Raw genomic sequence first — 23915 nt, 5'->3', positions numbered from 1 at the left:
AGGTAAAATCGGAAAAAACGATTGAAGAGTGCAAAGTTTACGTACGAATGGTTCCTCCATTGTCAGGCCTGGCACGTCAATCTCAACTTCCACAGGTTCCCGAAAGTGCTTTCCATGAGGCTGCAGACCCATCAGCTGTATGCAAAGCAGGCAGAGCAAGACAATACAATCAGACATTGGATTGAAATGATCGGGTAGACCCCGTTAAGCTTCCAGTAAGTCAGATACTTGGCCTCACCCTGGCTGCACCGGGATTCATACACCTTTTCGCGTGTTTTGTCACAAGTTTTACAGCCAGCAAGACCTTGTACAAAGAGCAACAACAGCTGGTAAAGATACACATCTCGCTACTACATGTACACTAACCTACTTCGTTCCGATTGCAATTGCACTTGTAGCATTTCAAATGTGTATGTACTTTTGACAACAAGAAGAGGAGGGAGAGATAGTTGTGACTCTGAGTTTCTGCAAGAAAAAAAATACAAAATTTCATACTCTTGGCCACCATTATCAGGGCTCAATGAATCATTCTCTCCAAGCACATTACCTTCAAGTGAATGCACTTGAAGAGAATGCTCGAAAACTGGTTGGTGAACAAATTTTATGAGTCCTGATGATGGTGGTGAAGAGAATAAAAATTGCAATTTTTCTTGCAGTACACTGTACTTAATTTCCGAGAAAGTTGTTTACTCTGAGTTTTAGGCAAAAAATCATACAGCAGTGTTACAAGACTGTCGTACATGTTTTTTGTTGTTTATTATTATTATTATTATTATTATTATTTTTTAAAAGAGGTCGGAGGCGGATAATACTTTAAAACGAAGGTAAGTTATGGGTCTTTGCGTACAGAAAGAAAATGTGTTGTCGCTACAATTGTTTGGTGTTACTCCTCGTCGAGGTGGTAACAATGTAACTTAATTTGCTCACTATGTTGTTGTCACTATTATTATTTTCCTTCGAGTTTTGTGTCGTGCTAAACTTGATAATTTTCCACCTTGTCACGAGTGTTGTTATCTAATTATCTTTACGCTATATAAGTTTTAGTCTTTCCAGCTTGAGCCATTCCCTGTATAATCCTTGATGAGAAGGGACCGAAAACGTTTGGATACTTATGACAAGTGCCTTATTATTATTATTATTATTAAACTCGGATGTTGAGCCATAAATAAATGTAGAAGAGAAAAGGACATATGGATACGAGTTAAGAGTAACTCTCCATCACTGTAACATGATACTTTATACAGTCAGAAAGTGCAATAACTAGGCACAAAACTGACAGAGTACTGAAACATTCGACGTCCTGACACCTAGCTTCAACACATCTCCGTAGCGCTAACCGACAGCCTTCCAACTTGGAAGGTTCAAGGTTATGGAAAGACCAAAGAGGGGAAGGCAAGCGCAACGAAAACGAGCAAAAGCTACAGTCCCAACGGAAACAAAGAATGTCGATTGTTACTGGACGATGACGAGACTTTCTTTACTTATCTTTGATATTTATGACCCACCCAAGTTGGGTGGTGTGCTGCTTTGCTGCTTCGAATTGTAGTTAGACCGCTTTGTCAAATATCGTACTGGTCTCGTCATCGTCCAGTAACAATCGACATTCTTTGTTTCCGTTGGGACTGTAGCTTTTGCTCGTTTTCGTTGCGCTTGCTTCCCCTCTTTGGTCTTTCCATAACCTTGAACCTTCCAAGTTGGAAGGCTGTCGGTTAGCGCTACGGAGATGTGTTGAAGCTAGGTGTCAGGACGTCGAATGTTTCAGTACTCTGTCAGTTTTGTGCCTAGTTATTGCACTTTCTGACTGTATAAAGTATCATGTTACAGTGATGGAGAGTTACTCTTAACTCGTATCCATATGTCCTTTTCTCTTCTACAATTATTATTATTATTAGAAATACCCGAGTTTCAAATTATTATTATTATTTATTTTTTACTGAATACCACAGAACCATCAGATGCGGCGGCGGTGGGATATTGGATGCAAGTGGGGGCGGGGCAAAAGTAACTCCTCCGACCAAAGGTCTCGGATTCATCCTTACTCACATGTACATGTAGCTGAGGATTCGGCGACGAGGATTGTTCTGCAGCACAACCTCTTCTTCCATGGATACCCAAAAAGGTTTTGGTTGTGTTCTCTGACTGATAGATTTTCCGCATTATCTGGAGCCTCACGAGATGCCCAAATCCGCTGTATTTCACGCGATTTTTCGATATTCCCCCCGGGGAGATCCCGGACCCCGCAAAGGTCAGCCGGACCACTCACAAACTCCTTCCTCCGGCCCTGGTTCAATATGCTTGATTGCACATGTCACATGACTTACACAGTGCAGTGTGACATGAGCGCCCTTTGCGATTCGCAGCCGTTCTTCGAACACCAGGTGCTGCGGTGGAGAGATTGTTGTTTCCTCGTTCACCGCACCAGGAGGGAACTTAACCATGGCACCATCCAAAATTAGTATGGTGCCCATCCTCCCGATTGGAATGGCGTTTGTGTTGTTCTAAAACAGGGGAAGAGCATCGTGCACAGAACAGCAACAAGTCCTGTTAATTAAAAAAACAGACAATCAAGGGACAATGAGACAAAAGCCTAAAGGCGGATAAAGAGAAGAGCTATTCCTCCTTGTTGCGATACTAAAGAAGAGAAAAGAAGATTTTGCGCCCCCGTTGGTCCGGCCATGGCGATATCAAACGCACAAAAACAGCAGTATCCGTGGCCCTCTCCATGGTTGCAACAGTATTGGCAGACAGGCTGAAAGATAGAGGCCTAATTCTTAAGGCGCAGTTTTGGAAAACCACCAGGCACTTCCGCTCACCCTCTTCTAGTGCACATAGGCATGTTCCGGATTAGCGAGATGCACCACCAGAAAGCTCTGACGTTAGTTTGGAGGTGTACTTATGAAAAGGCAGGTCCACCACTGTATGCGCTAGTCTCCCACCCAACAGGGACCAGAAATCGCCACCAGACTGAATATGGCCTTCAACTGCCGCAAGCTAGGACTCGTTCTGGCACAACTCGGTTTGGCTTCGCTGCCCCAACTGATTGGAACTCGCGGCCTGCAGCCGCTCATGGTGCCCACTGCCTAACCCCGTATGAACTGGCAGCAACACCCCATACGCTTGACCACTAGTATTCATTTTGATTTCCACGAAAGGTGCTCTCTCCCTGCCGTAGTCCTATTGCTCTTCTTCTATTCCTTCTTATATATATATATATATATCTCTCTCTCTCTCCCTCTCTCTCTATTACCGTAAAGTCTTGTATAAAAGCCGCACTTGAATAGAAGCCGCAATTTTGGGCCCATCAAATCACACATAAGCCTGGTTTTAGTGTTGACATACATAGAAATACCTGTCTTGCATAGAAGCCTGTCTCATATAGAAGCCTGCAAAATTTCACCAAGAAAGTCATAGAAGCCGCGGCTTTTATACAAGACTTTACGGTATTCGCATTTCTCAAATTGGGCATGCTCGCCAGTTTGAATTGAAAAATAAAATAAACACAACAACCATGATTAGATATTTTTTCTCTGTCAAATACCCCTTGCACCAGAGGATTGGGCCATAACTCGCTCTACTGTCCTTATAAGAAAGAACAAAAGCCTAATTTTAGACATAATTACGGAAAAGAGAAATGCTAACTTGAATGAAAGCATTATACCTCCGGGTGTGTGTGTGCGTGCGCGTACGTGTGTGTGTGTGTTTGTGTGTGTGTGTTTGTGTGTGTGTGTGTGTGTGTGTGTGTGTGTGTTTGTGTATGTGTGTGTGCGTTTGTGTGTGTGTGTGTGTGTGTGTGTGTGTGTGTGTGTGTGTGTGTGTGTGTGTGTGTGTGGTGTGTGTGTGTGGGGGGGGGGGGGGTGCTAGGAACTGCTGGGTGGAGGATGATGGTGCTCTCTAGAGCATGGTGGCCGCAAACAAAATCAGGATTTCTATACCTATCTCAAACTCACCTCCGACACATACCGGAAATCCAGCAGAGCGTCAATCGTGACGTCAGGTGGAGTGTCGTCAGGTTGGTCGACGTCGGATGGTTTGACATCGGATGGTTTGACATCGGATGGTTTGACATCGGATGGGTTGACGTCGGATGGTTTGACGTCGGATGGTTTGACATCGGATGGTTTGCTTGGCTCATCCTCGTCCGTTCCTTGTGACAAGGCAATGCTAGCAAATGAAGGTCTGCAAGCATCCGAGCTCTTCAGGGTGGCATTCGGACCGAGGAAAGAAGCACACATGTTTTTCGTGAACTAAAGATCATGTACAACTCGTACCTTCCTAAGCTGGTAGAGTTTCTCAACTAGGGCTGCAACGGGTAGGGGTTGGTCGGGTGATGAGTTTGGGTACTTCTATCAGGGTAGCACGGATACCCTATTGGGTATTTTTGACACAGTTTGTACTGTGAGTGTGCACTAGCACTACATAGAAACTGTATAGTAAGCACATAGCTGTGCTTTTAGCTGCGCTTTTTAGACTGAGAATAAGTTAGAGCATCGCTGGCCTTAAGAGAGAAGGTCCCTGGTTCGAATCCTGTCGATTTTTCCTTCAGACTTTTCCCGTTTGCATCTTTCCCTCAAACTAGTGAATACTATAAAACGCTAACAATTTACCCAAAACGTCGGTGTGGCTTATTTAAACTACGATGGATAAATGAAACTTGAATTGTGTCTGCATTTTGTGACAAAAATCTGGATGTGGCATATACTCCATCCAGTGCGGCCTATACTCCGGAAAATGCGGTATCTGTCAGCGTATGGAATCCGGTGGCCACAGAACTAAGATGACCTTATCTATGGGGAGACCTGTATAACCGAGTTGCATGCATCAAGTCGAAGCATGCGGCCCGTGATTTCTCAAGTGCAATGCAAACTTGCTCTAAACCTACAATATTTCACCACACACACTGCCACAATTAGGTAAAAGGCTCCTTAGAAGGCCGGATCAGCAGGTAGCAAGGAGGAGGGAGTAAAATGGAAAAAAGTCGATTTTCTAGTGTCATGCAAAAATATTCTTATGACCTGAGAAGTAGAGACTTTGGCCAACAAAAACAACACTTCACCACCAGCAAATTCTTGCAAGATGTTTTCGGATTTAGAGATACCGATGCGGTCAGATGTCCCATACTAAAGTGAGAGAACAATTTGGAGACAATTGGCTATTGGTAGCCCAGTGCAGTTTTCGGAAGGCATGGGACCCTTGGGGCGCACCGGAGAGGTTTATGCAATCAGGGATCGACTTCACGATCTTGAACAAGAAGGAAGTGAGACAGTTTGACTGTGAAAAGCCTATGGCTATGGGCACAGGTTTGGTGAATGGGCTGTTGTGGTTGCGGATGTGTTTGTTTAATTGGAAAAAGAGGTAAGCTACCACAAACTCCCATAGTCCTTTTAAAGCATTATGGTGTACTGTCGATAAGTCCTGCACCGGATCATGGAGACCACGTTGCGTGACTTATCATCAGCGTGTGTATTACATTGTATTACAGTCTACGGGTATACATAAAAATTGGTTGTGAGCAACACTGGCTCACACTCAAATCACTGCTTTTCACCAGAAAAATATTTTATTTCGACGTTTCGGTCATGAAATAACCATCATCAGGAATGAAGTGGGCACACAGGTATACAAAGTGTGCGACTTGTTGTGAGTGTGTGACTTACACGTGTTTGACTCATCACAATAGATTGTACATTGCTTAAAGGGGAAGTAAACCCTAAAATCAATTTTTCACCAGTTGTAGTCTTCGTGGTGCTGAGTCGAATGGTCTTGGTCCGAGGAAGCTGAGACACTGCTTTCCTCCTTTGGTCCCAATCGAACTCCCGCACTTCCACCGAAACAGGGTGACTGCGCCCTACTAGATGGAGATTTGTATGCAAAACGTCACTTAAAGCGCTGTTTCGTTCTTATAAAAGCACGGATGACCGCGATTGGCCCATATGTTGTAGTCTTTTGGGTGCTGAGTCGACTGGTTTTGGTCCGAAACGGCTGTGGTGCAGCGTTCGGCCCTTATTCCCAATCGAACACGGGTGAGTAAGCGGCCATGTGCTCATGCGTACACCAGTCACCTGGTCACCGTGCCTGCAGGCTACAACTTTCACAGCATTCCTGTCACACAAGTTGAACCTTTGAACCTTTGAGTTGAACCTTGGTGTGGAAGCTGTAGCCTGCAGGCACGGTGACCAGGCGATTCGTGTACGCATGAGCACGTGGCCGCTTACTCACCCGTGTTCGATTGGGAATAAGGGCTGAACGCTGCATTGCAGCCGTTTCGGACGAAAACCAGTTGACTCAGCGTCCAAAAGACTACAACATATGGGCCAATCACGGTCATCCGTGCTTTTATAAGAACGAAACGGGGAATTTAGTGACTTTTTGCATACAAATATCCATCTAGTAGGGCGCAGTCACCCAGTTTCGGTGGAAGTGGGCGAGTGTGATTGGGAATAAAGGAGGAAGGGGGCGTCTCCACTTCCTTGGACCAAGACCATTCGACACAGCACCCCGAAGACTACAACTGGTGAAAATTTGATTTTAGGGTATACTTCCCCTTTAAGTGCAAGGATCGTTGGTGAAGACACATGAACATTTTCATTTCATGGTCAATGCAACCCGAAGGCAGAGGAACATCAAAGGCAACATGAGCCGAGCAATTGACGGGAAACATCGGTCAGCATGCTGGGTCCAGAGATCTACTTACGCATTCTTGACTTTGAACACATTCTTGATTGCTTTCTTGACTTTGAACTACTTCTTTGCCAGCCTGGTCTGGGTCGGGCCTACAAACATGGAGGGGAAACACCGTTTCTACTTGGTTACAGCCGCACAATTTCTCAATCAACTAGGTAGACAGACACGTGCAGACATGAGGACCTAATCAGATTTGCCCCCTCCCCCCCCCCCCCCCATCACCACCCTGCACAACCCAGCTGCAACTACTATAGAAGCTTGGAGGTCAGTCTGAGTTCTTTTATAGTGTACTGCAAACCCGGAAACCTTTGCGCCGGTTCTTGTTCGCGATTTGCGAGCACAGACACATTTTAACCCGGATGTGTTTGCGACTGGAGACTACAGTTCTACGTTTCGCACCGGCTTATTCTTGTGATTTCACACCCACAGCGATAACCGTGAAGGATTCCGGATGGCAAAAGGCTTCCGGGTTTACAGTAATTGACATCTGAATGCTTCCGGTATCATCTTACTTGCAGCCTGATTTGCTTAGCAGGAGGCAAAGCCTACGTACCTTTCAACTTGCACGTTTCTCAATTCAACGTTTGAGCGCCATGCCCATCGCTTCATGCGGCTCATGAACAGCTGCACATCGCTGGCCTCACCTTCAATGGCTATCTGCAGGCGGCAACAAATTAAGACAGGGTCAAGCAAAGCCTCAATTCGTCCGCATTACAATATATACGCGTGGAACATGCACTTACAAATTTCTGAATCTCTGAGTCTCCTTCCAACTCCATTTACACCGAATCGGCAGACTCCTGATCCCGTCCCTTAACACTGTTATTCCTCTAAAGAGATTCTCTTGAGTAAGTCTTTTCAATACAGCCCTACTACTTAATTTAATTAAAAACATGTGCTAATGGATGATGGCTCCTGGCCGAAATTTGATTGAGATTTCGAATTCGCGGCAAAGAGAACACTTTTTCATTTAAGTAAAGCCAATTTAGTAACGGAACGTTCTCGTTCCCTTCTCATCACGGGTAAATACAGGGAATAATGGAAAAATGTCAAATACAGCAACTTATAGATCTACAGCAAAAGCATAGATTGAGAACCCCATGCTATACGTGTGGAAAAATATAAAATTCAGAAATTCAGCTGACAGGTCAACAACAGGGTGAAGGTAAAGAAATGACTAAAAAGGAATGAAAACCTCAATGAGAAGAAGCATTCCTGACAATTTCACGAGGATTAGCGCCAAACAACTGAAGTGACAAAACATTTTCCTTCTGAACACATAGTTCAGGGACAACTTGCGAATATATAACGCTTCCAAAACAGACAAATGTAATACACATCTGCCACGGGCCAAAACGACGGCATGTGCTGGGCTTGGGCCAGCCCAAGCCGGCAAAGCAAAGAGGTGCAGAGCTGTGAAAACTCCACCGAAGAAGACAATGCCAGGGACACTGAGTCGAAGAGTCACTCGCAGCCAGGTGAGGATGCATACTGGAGGCGACGAACAGGCGACGATACTGGAAGTGACAACGAGCGTAAGTGGGAGGAAGCGTGGAAGACCACCACGAAAGCCATTGATCAAGACAACAGAAGAGTCAGACACCAGACGAGTGACCAGGCGGTGTGGTGGAAGGGACGAGTCAGGCCCTGCAGCATCAGAAGTGACGACAAGGCGACTGCCCAGTGGAAAGGACGAGTCAAGAGCTGCGACATTGGAGGTGACGAAAAAGGCGCGAAATTCCAACAATCAGCAATGGGCTATCAAGAGTCATCTGTCGGTTAGTGATAGTTGTCGTGAGTTGTACAGAGATGATGTTTTCTCAGTTTTGGCCCGTGGTAGATCTGTATTACATTTGTCTGTTTTGGAAGCGTTATAATACTCGTAAGTTGTCCCCTGAACTATGTGTTAAGAAGGACAATGTTTTGTCACTTCACACACCATCGGCCGGGGTCCAATAATCTCTGCCATCTCATTAAAGGATTGTATTGTCAGTTGAAGAATAAATTTGCAAGGCGTATCCAATATGCAGTGCTGTGGAATAATACATGTACCAACTGCAGTGCGAGCAATGACAGCGTTTCTGAGGATCGCTCATATGGAGCGTGAACCTCCAAGCCATACCTGTTTGGTGATTCTCGCGGTGCTGGATTCAGATCCAGTGGCCGGCTTTTTCCTCTTTCTTTGCCCAGAGAGACGTGGTGGTGAGATGGTTAGCTTCTTAGAATCTGGCAGACCAGATGAGGGAGGACTAGCAGGTCGCTTCCTGGGTACAGGACCCATACCTGATAGATGAAAAGATCAAAAAAGACCATTTGAACGTGACTTCACATGATCTTGCACTACCCAGTCCAAAACACTTCACAACCTTTACGTCAGCAACACGGAATGTTTCCGGAACTACCGTATTTTCCGGAGTATAATCCGCGCTGGAGTATATGCCGCGCGACACACAGACTTCTACGCCATTTACCACCGTAAACTTCACCATCGTAGTGCAAGCCGCAACGACATCTTTGGGATGAATTACTGGTGTTTCACCCTTTGCATGCTGGGCCCCTTTTCTCCAATCGGCCGGCTGTCCAGCGAACTGACTCTTTTGTTGGAGTTTGCGTGCACAGCTCCGAACGAAATTTATTCTCATTTCACTCCACCTTGCTGGATTTTCATAATCCTGGGCTTGTTGGAAAGATCAGGACCAAGCGAATCCATCATAGTAGATCTCAGCAACATAGACACACCAGGGCCACTTCCACCTCCTCTCCAAACTACTCCACCGCGCCTAGGAACGGCACAACTCAATTTCACGTTCTAGTTCGGCATCTTGCCCAAATTCAACCGATTTTCACGATTCAAACTGCACCGCAAAGCTGAGATCCAAGCGCTTCATTCGACGTTCATCACGCATGCGTTATGCTAAAAGGAAGCTCCAAAAAACTGCGAAGTCATGAAAACAAAAATTGCGTTCGCTCTGGGCCTTGATTTCCGTGTTCATCTTGTCGCTGCTCAGTGAATCTTTATCCTATCGCGAAGAACTTTATTTTCCGGGAAGATGAGCTCAACACCTTTCCAACGGTGTATTGATTGCCGCAATGCGGAGTTACGATAGTTTGTACACTGGTCTATTTACTGCGATGTAACACGCGATTTTTTGAACATATATGCACTCATGGACAAACGCGTCATAGTTTCAGAGCGCATGTATGCGCTCCTGACTCGAAAAGGGTTCAAGTGCGGCTTATACTCCGGAATAAAAGGTATCTCGAAAGTATGACAGCTGCATCACCTAACATAGACACACCAACAACAGTAGCACTCCGAGACACAAGATTTACCTTCCTAACTTAGGCTGCAACCACACTATGTACAAAATCAAGTACGCGTTTGCGTTCAGCTTTTAGATAACGCAAAGTCGCATCCACACTGCCATTTCATGCGCAAGGAATCCTTGCGTTTTGTCTACATTTCTGGGTCCCAGAAAAAATAGCGCTGTGAAAATGTATTGTACTACATGTAGTAGTACTAGTAGTTTGAAAAAGAGTCGCGAGCGCCTTGACATACACGTTCAAGGCCTCGGTCATCTCCTTCTCTCGGATTGTCCGCTCCAGGCTGTCATCTGGCCCTGCTTCGTCTTCATGGTACGCTGCCCCAAGCTGCATGAGCTTCTCAATTCGAGATTATCAGCGAAATACAATGTAGTTGCGCGGCATCTCGAACTAACAACAGCAGGCAACGGGACTGTCCGGAAATTATACTGAAAGCAAAGCCCTGGCAGATGAAATCTCAAATACTACAAACTGCACTGACAAGGAAGCCGTCACGGTCTACTACGGACACAGTGCAAGCCTCAACAAGAAACATCTACCCGTATGAAGAACCGAGCGAAACGCAAGGAAAAGGCGAAAAGTTGCTTTCTACAGGGGTACCCGGTTTGCTGAAACGAAACGCAGTACGTTTTGCGTTTCGTACGCGTTTCCTTGACGACACAAGCAGAAAAGTTGCGTTTACGCAGTTTTGTACCTAGTGTGGTTGCAGCCTAAGGGAGCATCTCAGAAGTTCGCATTTTTCCCTAAACGCAACGCATTTCAAAACGGGGGTGGGGGGAGGGGAGCGCCCTTTTCGAATAGGAAAATGAGAGTTCGCACATTTTCTGGAAGTGCAACTAGTGTACAATCTACTACCTTGCTAGATCTCTTCAGCAAATAAGTGTGTTTAGGTGTAGATCTACCTGTGTTTGCAGTTCAGCTAACCCTTGCACTGCATGCATGCAGGCTGCTCAGAGGTGTCAAATGTCACACCAGCCTGATCAAACCGTGTACCTTGCTAGCCTTTACAGCAGTACAATCATGTACAGCTGTTGTGGAGGAACTATGTTTATTTTATTTTATTTATTTATTTCTGCACCTCGTGGCATGTCAAGACAGCCAATTGAATTGAGGAGAGGGTGAGACCAACCACGGAAGAAGAGAAAAAGAAAATGAAGAGCACGTACACAAAGTGGGAAGGGATTAGCAACTTACAAAGCAATGGGATGCTCAGCGAGCTATGCAGCGGAAGTGGTGATTGTGATTTTGTTTACTGGGAGATACTGAAGTGCTGTCCGACGAGGGTACGGAATCTGGGGATAATCTGGAGCTTGTCTAACACTGGGAGGCAGTTGGAGCCACGTGGAGTAGGAGGAAAAGAAAGGGGAATTTACGAATAGGGTAGACCTAGCTAGGGAGAGACGAACACAGCTTTGGGTGGTGCCACCTGACTTAAAAACCAATTAAGTGACTGTAAATGAGCAGGGTGCTTGTCAAGTATGTGTGTGTACATGTCATTGATTGTAGTGTCTTGTACTCAGTAGTTGCGGTACTACTGACTGTATGCCATGAACTACAACACCAGCATAATATTCATATCCAAGTACATGTACAGTCTGTATCGCCTATAAGGTTGGCGGCTATAGTAATATACCGGATATAGTGATCAATTTCTGAAATTCATTTTCATTTGCCATAACTAAGTATACACGGTTACCGTCTATAGTAATAATCGTCTATAGTAATTTATCACTCTTCTATATCGACGGCAGATCTTGAGGAGCTGAGGAGCATCGCCCAGAATCGCGGGGCGTGGACCTACCTCAGCGGCCATATCCTGGAGAGATATGTTGCTGCTCACAGATGAACCCTGGTAATGATCAGTAAATTCAAATTCAACTCGGTTGAGCTGCTCGTTTGCTTGTCTTAATTGTATTCTATTTTCGTCACGCGTTTTATATCGCATATGTTTTATATCGCCATCAATATCCTGTTTGGCTGTTGTCGCTTCGGCTTATGCGAAAGCTATACATGCTGTGTATATCTACATTGCATTGATGCCCACGCGGAGAAGCTTCTAATACTATATCGACGTCCACTAATTCTCGTGATCCTTGACTGGTCCTATATTACCCATATCGCCGCAATATCGATCGCTTATATCGACCGCTTGTATCGACCATTTAGGCATTGTAATCTTTCGACTTTGGAGGGACTTAGAATTTTTTTCTCCACTTCAAAAAGAAAAATTGAAAGAAAGAAGACAAAGGAAGAGAACAAGCAGGATTCGAACTCACAACAGTATGGATCTCAAGCAACCCCTTATACCACCCAGCCACTGTGCTGCAGATGCTGAACTCTGTTGTTCTTACAGTCTTGTACCCAAAATAGGCAACATCCTATGTACACTATAGTACAAATGCTATACTAAAAAGGTTAGAATAGCTCCTAAAGGTTCAAATTGTGGGGTTATGGCAAAGGAATCGTGATAAATAGGATATTGACCTCGACTTCGGTCTATATGGGAAATATAGGCCTCGTAAAAGACCTCGGCGGACCTCGGTCTTTTACTCGGCCTATATTTCCCATATAGACCTCGTCTTAGTCAATATCCTATACATATCGCCAATAGCGATCAAATTCATATTTCAAAAGACCTTTATTACATTATTTTTGCATCGGTTATAGTGATTGATGTAAAATCAAGCGATGTTAGAGGAGAACAGGGTGTTACTTCTTCGTGAAGAACTTGTCCAGTGAGTGTTGTTTGGTGAGTTTTGCTCGCACAATTTGCCAAAATATGCCTCCATCGTGAGGAAATGCTGACTTTCTGTGTCAGGAGCTACAGCCAGCTACATGACATTGTACATGTATGTAGTGCGAATGTGCACGGCGCGCTGAGTCGTTTGACACCCCACTAGCACTCGCATACATTGCATGCAGTATCGGTCATAGTAATATATCGCTTATAGTGATAAAATGCTCAAAATCAAACACCAACGCTATAGGCGATACTGACTGTACATAAGCATACCATGGCACGGGGCATGGACGTGTACAGTATAGATACATGTATAGTAGATAAACACAGAAAATGCGCGATAAGACTTTCGAATAGAGGGGGAAGTAGGGAGGTAAAGTCTATTCGAAATGCGTTACGTTTACAAAAAATGCGAACTTATGATATGCTCCCTAAGGCCGAGTCACAATACGTTTTATGACCCGTCATGCGATTTGCGACAGTTGAGACAAGAAAATGCCTATTGCGAGCTGTCGCGTACAGTTGAAAGGTACCCGTCACAGAAGTTGAAGAAAGATCAACTTTTGCGACGTGTGACGCGAGACATACACAAATGGAGTACAGTTGTTACTCTGGCTGCGAGTGCAGTGCACATACAGTGCACATGCACTGCATAGAGGTGTCCCAAAAACATAACGAGAGAGCTTGCAAGCTCAGGGCCCTACGCTATGCTTTTTTGCCTTGATGACCTAGACAAAAAAAAAGCATAGGGATGTTATAAATTCTTTAAAAAAATCCTTTTTTTAAGACATAACCTAGGATTCGAACCTGCACTATCGCGCGCCCTGCATGCATCCCCCGATACACTTCACATACATACTAATTCTTCCAAGTTGTTTCACATTGTGATCTTGCATTTGAAAGCCCTATTTGAATATGCATTGTGGCCAGCCGTCTTTGATGGCACGGTACGGTAGGGGATAGGTACGGGACAGGTACGATCGAGGGTAATACGACACCGTCTCCCGTACCGTACCGTACCATCAAACACAGCTGGCCACATGCAGCTGCCCGCAATATTCAAATAGGGCTTTCAAACGCAAGATAATAACGTGAAGCAACTTGGAAGAATGGGTATGAATGCGAAGTGTATGGGGGAATGCATGTAGGGCGATAGTGCGGGTTCGAATCCCAGGATATGCCTTAAAAAAAAATAGGAGAATTGAAAAATTTATAACATCCTATGCTTTTTTGCCGTCAGATACGGATAGCGCCAGGCGTGACACAAACAAACAAACGCACAAACACCAAATTAAAGCTGTGCGGACCCTGGCTAGCGCCAGACGTTACTGAAGTAACGTCTTCTGCATAGCTACGGGAATAAATTGTAATTCGTGTGTCGTGGTCACAGCTCGTCGCAGGTGTCGCAGGTCGCGTCGCAGAGTTGTTTTGTGAATCAGCATCGGCAGACTGCCTTTGGTGGAATATTGTGAGTGGTCGCAATCACGCGTTCCGGGTCAGAGACAAAGTGAACGCCATACTGTAGCCGGGTACAACGGTCTCAAACCGAGGTGTGACTCTCTGCCATGACACACAACGTGTTGTGCTCCAAAACATGGACACCTGTATCTGCATTGCACATTTCAGTGCTGAAGTTGAGTTTGGGGAACTCCCAAGTTCAGTGAAAGAATGCACCCTCTTACTGCGCTCAATCACACTATTAAGCGTGGATGACCGATTTCAAATTTTGAAAAGTTCCCACAGTGCAATCAAATCTGTAGCGCACTTCTTCATCACATGGGCTACTACCTAGTACAGGTGGAATCTTGATAATTCGAACCTCAAAATGCCAGGAAAAAACTTCTCTAATTATCCAGACATTCTAATTATCCAAACATGAACCGACAACGCAATATGCATGTCAAAATGCTCTCAGAGTCACGCAGAGTTGCGCTATGGACCTTAGACACAGATTTCACGGATACTGAACTGACCGGCACAGCCTGCTCAAGCCTAGTTCACATTCGACGCAACGCCGACGGTACGGGACGGGCTTGTCTGGAGGGCTGGGGTGAGCTGTAAAATCCTGTACGATGCGCACGACACGGCATGCAGCAGTCGTTGCGACGTTCAACGTTGAACGGCGCGAGTCATAAGGCACGGTCCGTGACGGGGTGACTTTCGGACCTAATTTCTCGTTTTTCGGGACTTCTTTTCACTTATTTCTCCTTGAAAGAAGCGGAATCAAGTTCACAATACCAGTTTTTCATGAAGACCAAAAAATTAGCCCTGAAAGTTGTGGCATTCAAATAATAGCCCCAGGAAATGATAGAATAGTTCGTCTGTCACGCTTCTGAACTATGCCTAAATACAATAAGTGACATGAGATCTTATGTTGCTAAAATTCAACTCAAGTCGTGCTAGCCATTCTGTGAGTTATCATGGGAAGCACAGTGTTCGAAATGCTAAAAATTTCCAAGTACGAACGGGAGTAGTCGACGCACCATGCCGTCTCCTGTTCACACTCGAATCGCAGCCGTTTTTTACGCTTGCGTCCCCGTCTACGCCTGTCTACGGTATGATAAGTTGGATCGATCCAACTCTTCCCGTCGCTTCCCGATCTGTACGGTAGTACGGTTGCGTTCCCGTTCACGGTGTTCACATTGGACGCTGTCAGACCGTCCCGTCGCTTCCCGTCGATCCTTACGTCGCGTCCCGTCGCGCCCCGTCGAATGTGAACTAGGCCTCATGCAAACTGACCTGACCAGTACAGTGTACAGTGAACTTCGAATTACACTTTGCTAACTTCGAATTATCATCACAAATCCCACACATTTTCTATGTAAGTGGAATCTGTGGGACTTCCAATTAACCGGACATATCCAGTTCGAGGTTCGAATGATCAGAAAGCTTTATGTGGGAATCGTATTGATAGAAATCGGTCCTGGAAAAACTTCTAATTAAGCGGTATGTTCGAATTAAGCCATATTCGAATTATCAGGATTCCACCTGTAGTAAGCTGGCCGCATGCCCAGATACGAGCATAGTAGCTGTGAAAATATAATTTCTATCAAATAATGCAACTCCTACACGAGTACAGTTGCAGTCAATCAGGCAAGGCTAAATGTGCTCTTTGGCCAGCAGTTCACCTGTGACAGATATGCTACCAACATGAATTTTGTACACAGAATGATAACAGCCCAATGTTTACTTGGTGACCTCCAAGGTCTCGCCGCAGGTTCATTCTTGACAAACGGGTATTGGGACGATGTGGGCGACACTGGACGGCGGTGCACCCTGAGGTGAGTGAGAAGAGAATTACACCAGTTGCAGTTAGTGCCACACAATGAGTAACATCTCTACTACCGTTCAGCCCCTAGCATACGTAGAATACAGTCATTGGCTACACTACGAAAAACCGATTTTCTCCATATTTTCACCCATGAGGTCATCATCAACAGGGGTCCTCCTGGGTGAAAATATGGAGAACACTGGTCTGCATGGTGTAACCATAGATTGTTTGTGTGTAACAGTATCTTGCTTGAGTTTTCTTGAGGTTAGTAAAGATGACAAGGCTACAGATGAGTTTCCAAAGTTGATTCTGGCAACTGAAGTCCGACCCCTGAGCGGTACCCGCCCGAAAGTTAGTACGGGTGTGGTCACTAAATTCGAAAGTAGATACATACTTATTTACAGACTTTAACGGTACTGTGTTTGCTGCACAATGGCAATGCACAGAGATTGGAGTCAGTGTTACATCTACTTGAGATCTGTGTGATGTGACTCTTAGCACAGCACTGTAATACCAATACTACTATACAGTGCTGGCAACTGAAGTCCGACCCCTGAGCGGTGCGCGCTCACATCGCAAAGGCCCAACACGGCACGGCCGGATAGTAAAACTTCTTCAGAAGTACAAAAATAGAGACCGCTAGAATGTGAGCGCATCTCTAGGTGGTCGGATTTTGGTTGCCAGCACTGTAGCACCAAGAGTACATATCACCCCCCCCCCCCCCAGGAGGGGGGGGGGGTGATATGTACTCTTGGGGGCATGTACGTGTGCAGTGTTGTCGTGTACGTGTATGAAAGTGGTGAAAAATAGACATGTAGATGGACATGTATCACAATATCTGCCAAAATCACAGTGTCCGGCAGGGTCCGACCGTTTCCAGCAGTGGCAGGACATTGTGTCAGAGCAATTTGGAAATCTTATCATGTTCCCGGGACAGACACGACAGACACACACAGCACACACACAGCACACACACACACACACACACACACACACGCACGCACACACACACACATACGGACAGACAGATGAACAAGCAGGCACATACTGATGATCGTCCAAACCTACTTCATTCCTGAAAAAACATCAAGAGGAGGCGTATCGAGCGTAATTTCTCTTGACGGCGATGGATGCAACTTTCCTGCCTGTGGAGTATGCTTGGTCGCCCTGAGGGAAATGAAGCAGTGTACCCAACAACGTATTGGCACTCATCAAATTGAATGTCAAATTGTACAACGATTGTGGCAGACTGCCAGTTCTACAGGCAAAGGCTCCACTAAGGAATAATGACTGATCAAGAGAGGTTTCGTTAAGCAGAGGAAGTGGAGGCTGGGGCAATTCAAACACTGTCGTCGCATTCACATGTTGCAAAGGGGTCAAAACGGGGCTCTATTGGAAGAAAGTTGCCTCTCATAGATTAGACTAGGCTTGTTTCTCCTCAATGCTACCCTAACTGACAAGCGTAATGGGCCAGCAAAATTGATAATTGATGGGCGTGCGGACGGGCGGACGGGTGGGTGGCAAGACAGACAGTTAGACACACATACACACACACATAAACACACATACACAAGCACAACCAACAGACCAACAGACCAACTAACCAACAGACCAACCTGCATATCTACTTACACACCGAACGACAGACAGGCAGACTAACACTCAGGCAAACAGACACTCACTCGGGCAGGCAGGCACAGACCCAGATGGACTGACGCATGGATATAGAGACAGATGGACAGACAGACAGAGAGATGGACAAACAGACAGACAGACAGACAAACAGACACACACACAGACTCACACACCCACAGAGAGACACATGGACAGACAGATGAACAAAGAAGCAGGCACATACCAATGATCGTCCAAACCTACTTTATTCGTGAAACATTATCAAGAGGAGGCGTATCTAGCGTAGTTTCTCTTGACGGCGATGGATGCAACTTTCCTGGCTGTGGAGTATGCTTGGTCGCCCTGAGGAGAATGAAGCAGTGTACCCAACAACGTATTGCATGGCCAGCAATCGAGGACATCTGGGAGTTGTGATTTTGGTACTTCTCCGAGGTGTGATTTTTGGCGTGCTGGGCTAAGCACAAGGAAGCCATCTGCAAAAAAACTGCAGAAAATGGTTGTTGTTTGATCCTTTGGTGTAATCTTTGTTTCTAGTCGAAGCTAGTTGCTGTTTGGAGCAGAAACGCTGAAATTGACTATTTTCTGCATGTACTCATACATGTACTCATGTACTCAGTCATGCAGCCTCACTCGTATTTTAGCTCTTTTTCTGGAATGGATGCTGCTCTGTGCCCCTTGGTGAACATTTCCTGCGCTCGTGGGGCAGCTGAAAAGGACCACTTGTATGTCTGGTTCCTGGTTTGAAAGTGGAGAGTCGACTTTTGTGCCTTGAAAAAGGAGTAGAGAGCGATAAAGGTACGTCTGTGGCTTATTTTTGAGTGCTCCTCGTACATTTTTGATCGTAATAGAAATTCTCAGACCAAAGTCAGACCAAAGTCAGCGCGATGATGGCCGTACAGTTTTCTTGTGGATTTTTTAGTTGTTTCATCTCGTATCTATGTCAGTATCGCGATGGTGAAGTGGAGAGGGTTATTTTCTTCCTCTAGGCTTCGTTCGGCCGACTTTGCTTCGTCCTCGTTGAAAAGTGATCCTGAAAAAAAGGTCGATTCGCAAAATTATGTTGATTTTGAATGTACGTGATGACATGCGATTGCTGGCTATGGGCACTCATCAAATTGAATGTCAAATTGTACAACGATTGTGGCAGGCTGCCAGTTCTACAGGCAGAGGCTCCACTAAGGAATAATGACTGATCAAGAGAGGTTTCGTTAAGCAGAGGAAGTGGAGGCTGGGGCAATTCAAACACTGTCGTCGCATTCACATGTTGCAAAGGGGTCAAAACGGGGCTCTATTGGAAGAAAGTTGCCTCTCATAGATTAGACTAGGCTTGTTTCTCCTCAATGCTATCCAAACTGACAAGCGTAATGGGCCAGCAAAATTGATAATTGATGGGCGTGCGGACGAGCGGACGGGTGGGTGGCAAGACAGACAGTTAGACACACATACACACACATACACACACATACACAAGCACAACCAACAGACCAACAGACCAACTAACCAACAGACCAACCTGCATACCTACTTACACACCGAACGACAGACAGGCAGACTAACACTCGGGCAAACAGACACTCACTCGGGCAGGCAGGCACAGACCCAGATGGACTGACGCATGGATATAGAGACAGATGGACAGAGAGATGGACAGACAGACAGACAGAGAGATGGACAAACAGACAGACAAACAGACAGACAAACAGACACACACACACAGACTCACACACCGACAGAGAGACACATGGACAGAAAGATGAACAAAGAAGCAGGCACATACCAATGATCGTCCAAACCTACTTTATTCGTGAAACATTATCAAGAGGAGGCGTATCGAGCGTAATTTCTCTTGACGGCGATGGATGCAACTTTCCTGCCTGTGGAGTATGCTTGGTCGCCCTGAGGAGAATGAAGTAGTGTACCCAACAACGTATTGGCACTCATCAAATTGAATGTCAAATTGTACAACGATTGTGGCAGGCTGCCAGTTCTACAGGCAAAGGCTCCACTAAGGAATAATGACTGATCAAGAGAGGTTTCGTTAAGCAGAGGAAGTGGAGGCTGGGGCAATTCAAACACTGTCGTCGCATTCACATGTTGCAAAGGGGTCAAAACGGGGCTCTATTGGAAAGAAGTTGCCTCTCATAGATTAGACTAGGCTTGTTTCTCCTCAATGCTACCCTAACTGACAAGCGTGATGGGCCAGCAAAATTGATAATTGATGGGCGTGCGGACGGGCGGACGGGTGGGTGGCAGGACAGACAGTTAGACACACATACACACACATACACACACATACACAAGCACAACCAACAGACCAACAGACCAACTAACCAACAGACCAACCTGCATACCTACTTACACACCGAACGACAGACAGGCAGACTAACACTCAGGCAAACAGACACTCACTCGGGCAGGCATGCAGGCATGCACAAACACAGTTGGACTGACGCATGGATATGGAGACAGATGGACAGACAGACAGACAGACAGACAGACAGACAGACGGACAGACAGACAGACAGATGGACAGACAGATGGGCAAACAGACAGACAGACAAATGGACAGAAAGACAAACAGACACACATACAGACACACCCACCCACACACACACACATACGGACAGACAGATGAACAAGCAGGCACATACTGATGATCGTCCAAACCTACTTCATTCCTGAAAAAACATCAAGAGGAGGCGTATCGAGCGTAATTTCTCTTGACGGCGATGGATGCAACTTTCCTGCCTGTGGAGTATGCTTGGTCGCCCTGAGGGAAATGAAGCAGTGTACCCAACAACGTATTGGCACTCATCAAATTGAATGTCAAATTGTACAACGATTGTGGCAGGCTGCCAGTTCTACAGGCAAAGGCTCCACTAAGGAATAATGACTGATCAAGAGAGGTTTCGTTAAGCAGAGGAAGTGGAGGCTGGGGCAATTCAAACACTGTCGTCGCATTCACATGTTGCAAAGGGGTCAAAACGGGGCTTTATTGGAAGAAAGTTGCCTCTCATAGATTAGGCTAGACTTGTTTCTCCTCAATGCTACCCTAACTGACAAGCGTAATGGGCCGCCATGGCATAATACAAGTATATACTTCCTCCGGAAACAAAAACTTCGTGACTTTTCCACATGACTTTTCAAGGAGTTACTGTGCCCAACAAAAGTGTTCTTTTGGAAGAGAAACACTTCAACACATTCAATCGACATATCTACAATATCTACAGGATCGATTAGTGGGAGTAGAGTCTCAGTCTGTGTTGCCATCGCTCGACTCATCACCGCTGAAATCGTTCCAAATAGCAGGTCGATAGACGCGATGTCGTATGTCGCGGAGAAGCTTCGATCGTCTTCGCTGTTACCTGAACGCCTTGTCCAACATCTCGGCGGAGACCACGGTAGCGCTGAAGCGCTGGTACTCATTACCGCCCCCTCTCTCGCTCGAGGATGCCCCGAAGCAACAAACACAGCCGGACAGGCAAAGCCAAACATTTCAAATTTCCTCCTAGGGATATCATAGTCGTACCAGCACTTCCCGACTGCCCCGATCAGATGTCGCCTGTTCTCCTTTGCGACCAAGGACACATCGTCGAGGCTGCTGGAAAAGGCGAGATCATCCACGTTGAGGTCGGGGCTCTGCAGTGGCTTAACAACTTCTACATGTATTTTGAACTTGTTCGTCTTGCTCTGCTGCGTGAAGTGACGATTGACACATCTCTGCGTTTTTTAGTTTTTTTTGCCGACCTGTTCGCATGCCGGCCAGGCGTTTCGGGATGGCGAAGATTTCAAAACGCTAGCTGCTATTGCTATTCACTTTCCGCTCTTCTTGCTCTTCGGTGCCTATGTCCTGCTCTGTCAAGTTCTGAACTAAAACAAAAGCAGCAACGAGCAGTGAGCGCAGTGCTTTTCTTCGCATTGCGTCTGGTGGACGAAAATGAAAACATGTTCGTTTTGCTTTGTTTACCGCTTCAACACCATCCTTGCTCTGCGACGACTGTCGGCTCTCCAGAATATGAATCCTGCTTTCCTATGATTCCGAAATGTCTTGTCAGTGTTTCAGGCTGACAGAACCAGAGAGAAAGAGCGAAATAACAGCAGCGAAAAGTAATGAAAAAAGTCACGAAGTTTTTGTTTCCGGAGGAAGTACATGCTGACACCATCAGGCCTCACAAATTGTCTCGACAAGAACGAACGTACTCGTACACACACATAGTTATGCACCCCCACCCCTAACAAAATGCATTGTCCTTATGTACCCCTTCAGATATCCAGTATCGCAAGGAGGTGTAAGCACTGCCGGTTCCTCTGGCTTCAAGTAAGAACTCTTTTTCCAGGGATGGGTCCACCTGAAGGAAGTGCAGCAGTGAGGTCAACAAGTTAGTTAGTGTCAAGCTCACTATCCACTGCTAGAGCACCGTGTAACTTCATCCAGCAGAGTGAGCCAGTGCTATGCTACTTGAGAAACACAGCATCAGCACTACACACCCCCCCCCCTCCCACACACACACTGTTCTGTGCACTCAAACGCGGCGCTACAATATTCACGACGCTGGATTTCTCCGGTCACAACGGTACCATGCGAGCGATAAAGACTGATGCCAGGTGCCGATAGCCATTTGTTTACTATCAGCTCCCCAACGAGCATCCTTCTGCATGCTTCAGTCCACTACAGTCGGCAATGATATTCCATGCTAGGGCTTGGCACAGTGCGTGCAGTAAAGTGACAGAAACGTGTTTTCCGGAGTATTAGCCGCACGCCGGTAATTCACCCCGTAAAGGTCACTGCGGCTTACACTAGAATGGTCAGATTAACGGTGATGAACGGAGTAAATGTCGGCATTTCGCGACGAAAAAAGGTGTGTATTTTACTCAAGTGCGGGTTATTCTCCGGCAACGAGGTTAACTGTTCCTCTGATGCCCTGCAAAAGCATGCAGTATGTGCAGCTACATTGAGCCATGCTGTTTTTTTGTGAGCCCTTCGCTCTGCGAGAAATTAGTCCTAATCCCTTAGCAGTGAAACTACACGCTGGTTCATCAAAGTGAAAATGTCAACCAGGTCAGATTGATCATGTACCTGACTGTATACCTGTAGATACACCGGATACTACCGTGCAGCCATACCTGGTCTCTTGGATATCATCGTCATAATCTTTATCATCTGTAGGGAAAAATAGGACAGAGAAGTAAACGGAATCGTAAATAGTGAAGTTAAAACATGAAGAAGATATGAAATGCTATCACTAGGAGCGACAGGATTCCTTAATTAAGTGCTCACTCCAAGAACGATTTCGAAAGAAAAGGTGACAGCACCGACGCAATCCACACAGTCAAGAAAGCCATTTTAGTAACCGAACGTTTTCGTTCCTTTTCATCATGGGTAAGTACAACAAAATTAATAATGGAAAATGTCAAAATACAGCAACATATACATGTAGAGCTACGGCAAAAGCATAGATCAAGAACCTCACGCTATACGTGTGGGAAAAAATTTGACTGTGTGGATTGCAGCTGACACATTTTCTTTCAAAATTGGATACGCCTCTCAGTGCGGAAGCTGTACTTCGGAGGATAGTACCGTATTTTCAAAACTTCGCGCCTGTCTTCTGTATTACCGCCTGTCTGAAATACACACCACATCATTTCAGGGCTTTTGTGTGGACTTTTCAAAATAGGTGAAATTTTAGGGCTCGCGAACAACTAAGGATCCGTTTACACGGAGACGAAACGATAAAAAACGGAACGGAACGAAAACAGGCTGGCCTCGAATCGTTTTCAAACCGTTAACAAGATAACGGCAAATCATTTTGAACCGTTAACACGAAAACGGAAAACGGGGGATCAGGCTGGAGCACGTGTTCGCTTGGCGCAAGGGCGATAAGTAACACGTTAGTTGGAGTTCGGCAAGTGCTGGCGGGCGCAAGGGTTGGGTATTTCCCGGGAAATATAGTCCCGCGCGAATGGTTTCCATGACCGCGCTTCGTTTCCAATTGTTTTCACTGTTTTCGCCGTTTACACGAGAACAAAAACGTTATGAAAACATTTCAATTTTCAAAACATTTTAAAATGCGTTTACATTTCGTTCTGTTTAGGTATCGTTTTCGAGCGTTGTCCGGTGAACGATAGTGGTAAACGCAACCATTTCGTTCCGTTTGGGTTGTCCTTCGTTGTCGTGTAAAAGCAAATCGTTGTCAATCGGTGTCGTGTAAACGCAGCCTAAGCGCCTCGGCCAGTATTGCCGAATATACGGTATGTCTCGACTGG

The 23915-nt window shown here is 45.8% G+C and overlaps 1 protein-coding gene across 2 annotated transcripts in view; it reads right to left on the bottom strand.

The window, feature by feature from the left end:
- LOC135819707 (uncharacterized) overlaps nt 1-23915 on the bottom strand; it is a 33122-nt gene that overhangs the window by 6118 nt on the left and 3089 nt on the right. Inside the window, exons 3-14 of one of the 2 annotated variants that reach the window (XM_065332961.1) lie at nt 22776-22812; nt 20323-20421; nt 19449-19547; nt 17895-17993; nt 17085-17183; nt 15936-16021; nt 8804-8964; nt 7235-7338; nt 6692-6770; nt 3948-4193; nt 2322-2498; nt 46-135 (exon numbers count right to left, since the gene is read on the bottom strand). In XM_065332961.1, the coding sequence (XP_065189033.1) occupies nt 46-135; nt 2322-2498; nt 3948-4193; nt 6692-6770; nt 7235-7338; nt 8804-8964; nt 15936-16021; nt 17085-17183; nt 17895-17993; nt 19449-19547; nt 20323-20421; nt 22776-22812 (1376 nt within the window). The remainder of the gene's footprint in view (nt 1-45; nt 136-2321; nt 2499-3947; nt 4194-6691; nt 6771-7234; nt 7339-8803; nt 8965-15935; nt 16022-17084; nt 17184-17894; nt 17994-19448; nt 19548-20322; nt 20422-22775; nt 22813-23915) is intronic. The other variant, XM_065332962.1, reaches the window with a different exon arrangement.

The sequence above is a fragment of the Sycon ciliatum genome, chromosome 6, assembly GCF_964019385.1.
Source record: "Sycon ciliatum chromosome 6, ocSycCili1.1, whole genome shotgun sequence".
Taxonomy (NCBI): Eukaryota; Metazoa; Porifera; class Calcarea; order Leucosolenida; family Sycettidae; genus Sycon; species Sycon ciliatum.
The sequence above is the reverse complement of the archived record's forward strand: the minus strand, read 5'-3'. Positions and strand labels throughout refer to the sequence as shown.